General features: G+C 35.2%; 1 protein-coding gene across 1 annotated transcript; it reads right to left on the bottom strand.

Moving 5' to 3' along the window:
* Positions 1–302: 302 nt before the first annotated feature.
* On the bottom strand, positions 303–4,596 carry Meig1 (meiosis/spermiogenesis associated 1). The gene is made up of 2 exons (XM_026380797.2): positions 4,459–4,596; positions 303–431 (listed from the first exon to the last, which is right to left on the bottom strand). Exons 1-2 carry the CDS (start codon positions 4,594–4,596, stop codon positions 303–305), a joined length of 267 nt encoding a protein of 88 aa, XP_026236582.1.
* Between the last annotated feature and the right edge of the window lie 5,618 nt (positions 4,597–10,214).

Here is a 10,214-nt window from a genome sequence, read left to right as displayed (position 1 = left end):
AAAAGATCGCAAGATTAATCAATGGAATGGTTTCAAAGGGGGCTAGTTCTCCTTATGCATAATGGTTACTCTACCATATAAAATGGTCAGTAAGAGGATGGAGCAACAAGGGAACAAGTTTAATACTTCTGCAGTTACATTTTAGAACAGGACAGGATGATTAGCAGATAACAAGTTGCATGGTTTCTGTGTTTCAAAACTTTAAATGGAAGACTGCATTTGGAATTATTTTGTAAAATGACAAACATTTACATGATGTAGAATACAAACAATGAAAAATTGTCAAGTGATACAAAGAAAAGTTAGTAAGCATAAATTTTCACTTTGTGAACTTCTTTGTCATCACATTCCCTCTGTTTGTTGTAGTAATAAAAAGTATTGTCCCTTCTCTGAAGTTTCTTCACATAGCCTGTCTCTGGCCATCGATCTACCTGCACAATCAAAAACCAGAATATAAATATTGAAATGCCCATTTTATTTTATCTCATATTTTACTATCAAATACTCAAAAGTACACTTACATCAAAAAAATTGAAGTATAAATTTTAAAATGCTTGTATTCTTAGGGGTATTACCCACAAAAAAAAAAAAAACAGACCTTAAGCTATAAATTTATACTGTAAGAACAGCTAATTCAGTGCTTCTCTCTGAAACCCAATTTCTTGGATTAGATGTCTACATGGTGATCCAGATATGAAAATATTTCAAATAATATAAACTTAATTCTTCTTATGTTTATAAATAATTTCAAATGTAATTACTTATAAAAATAACCCCAAGGAGAAAATCAGGGGTAAGCCTATGTCCCATTCTGAAAGCACCATATGCTGATTACGAATGTCATAAAAGGACAAAAGGAAGCAACTAGACTAAAAATATCTAAAAGTACATATGTATTTCCTTCTGCTCAAATTTCAAGTTCACCTCGAAGTCCAGTTTTTAATAGACATTTGAGGTCATTAAACATAGTCTTCAACAATCTTTTCTTCTCCCACTATTCTTTCTTATATTCTATATTGGTTTGCTTACTTTCTTATATGACTTGACCTGACTTGAACATTTTTCTCCTCTTCCTTTCCAATTGCAATGTTATGGCTTCTTGATCAGGTTATTGTATTTTTGTTGTTAAATTTGTTACTTCAGGATTTTGTGAGATGTACTTTATCACTCTCAAAAACACATCGTTCAGGTTTTAGGAAAAATCAAATCTTGTTTTTCACCACCATCAATACTTTCTAATATTCTACAAATCATAGCTTTCAATTGGAAGAAAAGATGCACATACTATCTAAGTTTTAGGTCTTTCATTTTTTAATATTTCATTTTCTTGTTTACTTATGAATTAGCAAAACAGCAGCGTGTCTGATAAATCTTAACAGGCCTTCTCATATTTACACTGTAGGAAAACAGCAAGCCTTTTCACCACTGTATGCCAAGTCTGCCTTTCTGCCTCCCATTACCCCCAGCAGGCAAAGGAGGTATTCTCAAGTTGCCCTTACTGACTCCCATAACTTACCAGGACTACAAATACCATCCCGCACAGTGAATAAGTAGTGTTTCTGCAGAACATTTGAGGCCACCTTATATGGAATGATATTTTTAAAAAGCTATTTGGGCCTGTGCTCATTGGCCTCTATAGATAGGTTTACAAAAAAAAAAAAAAAAAAAAAAACTCTTGCCATTTTTGATTATTTTTTTTTCTTTTGGACTTTGAACTTGATGACTTCCATTTGATTTGGAACCTCCTTCCTATAATAGAATGGAATGATAGGATTCTCATGTTCAATTTCCTTCTGCTTAGCCAGGGAGGTCTGCAAGCACTAATAGTACTTGTCAATGGGGCAGGTTTCGGATAAGGAAAAAAAACTTTTCTCAAACCCACAGATCTCAGCATGTTGATAGGGACATCTCACTCAAGGCACACCTTCAGTTTCCACCTTATCACTTCTTTATTAGCACCACAAATGCCACTGGGGGAATGAAGACTTTTATGAGGATTTTCCTCATTTTGTTCTCTAAATTTCTGTGCTTCTTCTTAAGGTACATATACTTTGACTTGCATATAGTTTTTCTTTCTTTCTTTCTTTCTTTCTTTTTTTTTTTTTTTTTGTATGGGAGACTAAACTCAGGAGTACTCAACCACTGAACCACATCCCCGGCCCTATTTTCCTATTTTGTATTTTATTTAAAACAGGGTCTCACTGCTTAGCACCTCACTGTTGTGAGACTGGCTGTGAACTCAAGATCCTCCTGCCTCAGCTTCTTAAGCAGCTGGGATTACTGGCATACACCACTGTACCTGGCATTATATACATTAGTGTGTGTGTGAGTGTGTGTGTGTGTGAGTGATTGTTACCTATTTTCTATTCCAAGATAATAAGAAAGCTATCAATCATTAATGACAGCATTAATAGTTAATTAACAGTTCTATTCACTCAACAAATTATTATGAGCACCACACTGCTAGGCACTCCAAACATAAAATTCATTTAATTTCTATGGCAGTTTTTTAAAGCAGGTACTACCATAAAACATAGATGAGGAAATAGAGGCTCAGTGAAGTTTAGAACCTTGTACAGGCCAATCAGCTTGAAGGGGTGAGGCCAACCTATAACTGATTCCAAAAGGCTTGTACTCTTCCATGAGTTCACTGGATTTCTTGCAGTCAGGCACTCTCTATTTTTATCTTTTAAAGCCTTTGGCACAAAAATTTGCATGCAGCAGGTATCCAATAAATATATATTAAATGAAAACACAAAGCCTCTATAATTACCAAGTAATAAAAGTAAACATGACAACTTTTGCACACAGATACACACACACACAAATAACAAAAACACACCCCTCTTGGTTGCTTTTTGGAACTTTCTCATTAAGGCTGTATTCTGTGTTCTCTTAAATAACATTATTAGGTATGGGGATTTAGGGCAGGTGTGATTATAACACAAAGTATGTTGTGTTTCACACTGCCTCTATGATCCTGGGTCTTGAGTATCTTTAGGAACATCCCAATCCTTTTTGCCCCCTGGTGTTGGGGATCAAACCCAGAGCCTCGAACATGCTAGGCAAGCACAGTACCACTGTGCTACATCAGACCAAGCATCTCAATTTAAGGCAAGGAATGAAGCTTATTTTTAAATAGCATTAACCTATTGAGTTCCAAGTTTTCATTTCTGCAAATATTTCAGCAAGTTGACATGGGTGCATTAAAATAGGTTAGAAATAATATTCTAAAGCTTTTATGCATATTAGTATTATTACATATTCTTATTAATTATCTTATATTAGCATTATTATTATTACATATTCTTATTATAATAAGATACTATATTTAAGTTTGTATAGTTGTTCTACATCTGTGATGATGGGACAAAATGGGTTAAAATGACAATGATTCTAGTTTTTCCTATTTAAAAGCCACAGATGGTGCAGTAATGAAAACTAAGGAGGCCAGAGTAAAATGTTTGTATATATGAAGAGATGGATTTATGAAAATCACAGTAACTCTTCATTAGATCAGTATTTTTAACTTCATTTCTCATCAATTCTGTCAAATTAATGTCTATTAAATTCAAGTTGATTAAAGAGCATATTACATTTTAGCTCTGTATTTCCTCTACATCTTTTCCTATCTACTTTCATAGAAAGTATTAAATAGAAAAAAGTAGAATGCAGAAGAAAGATTATAGAGATCTGAAAAATTCACAACCAGTTTCTCAAAAATAGTGAGTTAAAAAAATAGTACAATAAAAAAATTTCTAAAACTTAGGTAAAATAACTGTTATAACTCAAAATTTAAATATTAACTATTATGATTGAGTATTATAAAAATTTAAATATATTATTAAATGTCCTAAATTTTAAATTTTATGAATACTATGCCCAATTCTATGAGAATCTTAAGAACTCTCCTAGTAGCCAGTAGAATAAATGAGTTAAAAGAAATTACATTATAACTGCTACAAAGATCTCAGTCTAGTCTTTGAACAACAAAACAATGTCTCTGCTCTTTCAGAAAAGCTTGGAATGTGCAACCAAAGTCAAGATTTGTTCTCTAACAGTGTTTTTATTTTTCCAAGTATAATCCCCATAAAAACATAACTCCTTTCTGAATCATGGTCAAAATAAATAAACAGAAGGGAGATAATAGTATACAACAAATTGAATAATTGATAATAGAATTACCCTTTTTTTCTGCCAGGAAATATTCTTTTAGCTGAGCCTGGCTGTTCAATAAAAGCTAAAAATTTTGAACTGCCCCCAGACAAGGGACTACCTCTTTGCCCAGTCAGCCTGGCAAATCACTTTTTTGGGCCTTGGTCTCCTCCTCAATAAAATGAGAGTTGCAGTAGAATTCCCTTCAGATTTTTGTTTGTTTGTTTTGTTTTGTTTTTAAAATTCTTTTCATCCTCTAACAGACTCATTTCAAGTTCATGTTTGTAGAGGCATAAATCTTACCATAGATACTTGTTTCACTTGTTTATATTCAATTTCATCCCGATATCCTGCTTGTTGAAATCTGTACAGATTTTCTATCTCTTCTGACCATTTTTTGGCACGACTTATTGATTTTGGTTTCACGTCAGAACTAGCCATGGCTACACAGGCCTTATTACCAATTATTTCTGAAAGATGTTAAAACAACATTAATAGATAACTTAATAATAACAATTTTCAAATGTAACACTTAAAAATTAATATATATTGAATTGAGAACCCCAGTTTAAACATGTAAATTTTTTAACACTCAATTTTAAGATTCTAAAGGATTCATGCTGTAAATTGGAAAACCAACAAAGAAACCTCTCCCTACACAGAGAACTGTTTGTTTCTTCACCATATAAAATTGTACTTGGAGTTTGGAGTAATATCCTAAGAGCTGCATACCAGTCCTGGGGGCAATAGTTTGCACATTTCTTAAAACGTTCTTATTTGTACCTGCTCAGCAGATTGTCAAAATATCCCACCACCATTCCATTTAATTATATTAGTAACTGTATCTCTCTTTCACTCCCCCCACCCCCCTTTTTTTTTCCTTAAAAAGGGAATGTAAAATCAGTCTTCTCATTCATGGCTGGGAAACAATGGTTTCTTCATTTTTCACTTCTTAATTGCTAGGATATATCCCAATTACAGCAATCCATTTACTCAGGTCACTGTGGCACCCGATTCTGTATGTACCAACGTGAGAAGAAAACTAACACAAATTGGCAAGTTGTATGGCTATTATTGATTTGTAAACAGTGTAGGAAATCACTAATGGTCTTGGAAATTCTAATATCCAACTCTAGTTTATATAATTGTCCATTCCCCAAACCTCTTTAGCCAGTTTTTGTTTGTTGGATTGATTTTTTTTTTCAGTGCTGGAGCTCAAGCCCAAGGCCTTTTGCATATGAGGTTATTGCTGTACCATTGAACATAATCTTGCACTTGTTTTTCTCAGCTACTTCTTACTCTGTTACCAAAGCATATCATTTAACTGAAAAGAATGCCCAGAATTTTCATCTGGATTCCTTAAATCCATTCTTCTAGTAAAATATATTTCTATTGACTGAAATACATGAAAATCAGACTTCATAAAGTAGATCTTATGAATCAATTAGCATTTTCTTAGTTTTTTCAATCACAATGACAAATGCTTATCAGGGTAAAAAAAGGCTAAGTGACACATTAAAGTACAAAAAAGGGAGGCAAAATAATCATTATATCGGTTAGAAATATCTACCTTTGACATTGAGTAATCATCCCAAACATAATGAATTAATTAGGATAGACTTGAGAAGTTATAGAAAGAAGTTTTATCATAAATGCTTCCACAAGAGTAACAAATGTATCATTACCTGGATTTAACAGGGGAAACTATAGGAAAAGGAAAAAGTGGCAGACTTTCTGAATTTCAGGTGAATATTTCCTCAACATAAAGATGTAGCCTAAAATTTCCTTCTATGATTAATAAAAGATAATGAAAATTAGCAGGAGGCCAAACTAAAGAGTCACTTGCATTAACTCTGCGTATCAATTACACTACTGATGTACTCTTTTCTATGAAAAATAAGGAAATTGGTTTCCTCTAGATTTTGGTTACTTTTTTTAACATTCTGGAGTATGGCATTTACATTCTATTTTGAAACCATAATTCCCATATTTGTTTGGACTTAGTTCCAGACTTAAGGTAATTTAAATGGGGGCTGGGGATGTGGCTCAAGCGGTAGTGCGCTCGCCTGGCATGCGTGCGGCCCGGGTTCGGTCCTCAGCACCACATACCAACAAAGATGTTGTGTCCGCCGAGAACTAAAAAATAAATATTAAAAATTCTCTCTCTCTCTCTCTCTCTCTCTCTCTCTCCTCTCTCACTCTCTCTTTAAAAAAAAGGTAATTTAAATGAAGTCATTTGAATCACATAGTTCTTCTGATGAAAGCAGCAACTACATAAATGGATCTATCATTAGTATCATTGTTTGCATTTTTTCAATGTGCATACCAACATGACCAAAGAAAATTAGGGTTTTGTTAGTGAGTTTTTAAAAATTTCTGATCCTCAATTATGGATTTAGATTTAGGCTCATGTTGCATGTTAAAGCAAGTCATTATTAGGGCATTGTATTAATTTATGTAAAATTTGGAATGCCTGACAAAACAATAAATAAGCCATGTTTCAGTAAAAATTCTTGTCTTTCCATTCATTTTAATAGGGAGTTTATTAAATCACTGTTGCACAATACACTAGCTAAGTAAGTTGACATGTGTTAAAATATACATGTAATGTATATTTATATTACATGCAATTTCATGCAGAATATTATATATATGTAACAAAATGATGTTTTAAAAGATTACATGTTTTTATATGAATTTAGTGGCTGTATTACTTATATTACTTTTATAAATAAAGTGCTACAATCTTAATTTATGTTCTCCCCAAGGCATTTTTCAATTTAGGCTTGGTTTTCTCCATACATAATAAAACACTTTTTATTTGTTCATGTTCATTCAAGAATTGTTTTATTGAATGTCATCTCCATAACTTTTTGTCACTTTCAGGTCAGTCATGTCAACTACACATATAAAAATGCTACATTTAATAGAAGAATAGAAAACATGCTAATTCAGTTGTACTGCTGGAAATCACCAGTTGTTTCAGTAAAAATATATATCTTGTAAATATTATTGGGCATCTCGAAATTTCATTTCCCCAAAATATCTAAAGGGAAAATGAATGCAATTTTCAACATAACAGGAACCCTAGTGACTACTGTAACCGTGCTATACTGAGGCGGTGCAAATTCGACTTTTTTTTTTTTTTGTCTCTCTTATTTCCACTTTATTAAAAATATAATGAAACTGAAATTAGGAAATATCAACCTAATTCCTTGATTATTGCAGTGATTCTGGGGAAGTCAGTGACACTACTTCTGCTAGTAGCAATCAGCATTTTTCCACTAAGTGGTTTCTTTAATGATAGTGACAGCAAAAAAAAAAAAAAGGATAAAAAATACTTTTTGCCTCTATAATACTGTTTCATTTCCACAAACAGATAATGGCAATGCATGAGTTTCTAATTTGTGAATATTCAATTTTTATTAAATACTACCAGGATTTATGTGGTACTTGGTGGTGTTGGGGGGGGGACCAATCTCAAGTCCCTGCTGACATCTAAAGTTGTACTTAACAGTACATGCTTCTGATGTAGTCAGTCACTTCAAACTCCCTTCTCTGCAAAGCTCTTTTCTTCTCCTTTATATTCTTAAGTGTTGTTTTCTTTTTTGTTTTTTTTAACTGCTAGTGATATTAAACCCTTATGAGTATCAGCCTTCTTAATCTTTCATTTCTTTTTTCATTTCATCATTTGTTCCTAACGGGTAGCGGCCGGATCTGGCCGAGGAGACCTTTTGCGCGTAACTCTGGCCACGAATGAATATTCCTGGGCCTTAGTTTCCTAAGGTGAGAGGTAAACATTAGAAGGTCTCTCAAGTTCGCGCACTCCCTCTCCCAGTGTCTTTTCCAGTTTAGTTGAAAAACAAAGCAGTTGGTCCCCTCAACGTGTGTTTGCGGTCTGAGGGCCAGGTGTTCGAACACACTGGCAGCACAAAGCCAAAACCACCCTTTTCGCGCCCCCCCACCGCCCCCCCCCAAAGTTAGCAGGATGTCTCCACTCCCTCAAACTTTCTTTCTACCAGAAATCGCCGACTATGTCTATGAGGTACAATCTACCCAGGAAAAACGGACTGAGAAAGTACTCTGAACACTGGGTCCAAAGGCTCAGCCCTCACAGTCGCAGTCCTGGAAGCCAAAGAGGGCGCTGGAAGGCCCAGAAATTCATAGGACAATCACCCTGGAGTTTAGCAGGGACCAAAGATCTATACTAAAAACGACAGGTAAGACAAGTAAGTACCGAGCACAAGCTGCGAATCTCTAAGATACCGAGCATCCGCAGGGCGGAAGGGGTGGAGCCCGGGCTTCCGGGGCGGGGGGCCCAGCCGGGCTCAGGGGCTGGTCGGGGCCCCGGTCCTTGGCGGCTCAGCCACCCACCCCTGGGCCAGCTCTCGTGGTTACCCTCGCTCAGCCAAGCAAGAGAAGTCGGAGAGGCCAGGGGACAGGCGGTCGCAAACGTGTTCGAGCTCTCGGAATCCGTGGGCTGGGCCAGCTACAGGCCAACTGTCCTTGCTTCAGCGACCCTCGCGTCTCCTAGCAACGCGAAAGCGCTGCTCCAGCAGTCGCTCTTAGGCCCCGCCCCGCCCTAGACTCCGCCCAGTTCCCTCAGGCACCGCCCCCTCTTTTTTATTTTTTGGTACAGTAGAGTCCCATTTTCCAAACCAATGTCAATCCAGGATAGGAGCTTACTTCTGAGTCTTACTCCTAACTAGAGGTGGAATGTGAAAGGTATTATTGATGTTTCTTAAATTCCAGACAGAATTCCTAAGAAAGTGAATCAGAGCATGGAGACCACTATGAACTAGTCCATGGAGTAGAATATAATGCCTGACAATTAGTAAACATGCAACCAATTATAGCTTTAATTCTTTTCTAACATTATCTTAATTATTATATTCAAAATACCATCTACACTAAAAGTTAGTGAAAGAAAGAAAATGCAAGATATACACGTTGAACATAGAATAAATATTCACTCATAAATTGAAGTATAAAAAAGAGGCAGTGGTGTACTAGAGTCAGCTCATTAGGGATCACAACAACTAAGAGTTAAAATTTTAGGAATTTTGTTAGCTAGTTATTGAACATAGCCATGTTATTACAAATTAAGTTACATAAACTTCAAATTAAAGGAACATTTTAAACATAATTACTAAAAACTCAGTGTCTACACTTTGAGAAATACTGTTCTAATCTTGCCTCCCACTCCTTGTTTAACTCAAGGCCAGGTTTCCCACTGCTGCTCAAGTTCAAAATTTAAAAGGCTTAGCTTGGGGTACAGTTCCTTTATAGTGTGATTCCTACTTAGCTTGTTCAATCTTCACTTCCCTTTTATGTCTCCATTATTTTGCCCCTTTTGAGCCCAATACTTAGGTTAAACAGAACTAATTTCAGGGCTCAGATTGAGTAAAAGATTGTTCTAGGGACTTCAGCTAGTCTAGGTCTGAAAGCTAAACTCAAATTTACTTTCTCTACTAAGTTTTCTGATAGTCTCTTTTTCCTTGCAAAATTAAGGTCCCCAGTTTGTCCCAACACTATACTTTGGGAACACTTCCATTAAAATTCCTACCAAACTCTTGTATTTGTATTTATTTGTTCCCATGGGTTTCTCCTTCTGTGAGACTGTATTACAGGTCTTTATAGGCTATGACTGATTCCTTCATGTGCCTCCTATTTAAGGCATGTGCCGGGTCCTTAATAGATGCCAAATGAAAAATAATTCCTGAAATTTATTGAGAAATTACCATTTCTCCAGTGATTGGACTTTTTTGTTTGTTTGTTTGTTTGTTACTTCCATCTTAATCTTACAGGTGAGAAAACCAAGTTTCAGAGAGGTTGGTTAACTTAGCCAAGATCACACTAATAGGAAGGACTCAGACTGTAACCAGGGCCTCTACCATCTAGTGACTAGACTCTGAGCCTCCTATCTGTTTATTTTGGAATGTTAACTTGAATGAATCCAAACATTTCTCTGCCTACTTCTAAACCCATTTTTCTTTCTTTTTATTAAAAAAAGTAATAAACTTTGTATTTTACATTGCTTTTTCTTATGAGTTAAATTG

This window comes from Urocitellus parryii, chromosome 9 (assembly GCF_045843805.1).
Source record: "Urocitellus parryii isolate mUroPar1 chromosome 9, mUroPar1.hap1, whole genome shotgun sequence".
NCBI lineage: Eukaryota > Metazoa > Chordata > Mammalia > Rodentia > Sciuridae > Urocitellus > Urocitellus parryii.
Note: the sequence above shows the minus strand (reverse complement) of the source record. Positions and strands in the feature narration are given on the sequence as shown.

What these genes read in the sequence shown, in the direction of transcription:
- Meig1 (XM_026380797.2), bottom strand. Translation starts at nt 4,596, where the DNA reads ATGGCTAGTTCTGACGTGAAACCAAAATCAATAAGTCGTGCCAAAAAA. An exon ending in AAGTGAAACAAGTATCTATG is followed by an intron (nt 432 to 4,458) that starts GTAAGATTTATG and finishes TTGATTGTGCAG; the next exon opens with GTAGATCGATGGCCAGAGAC.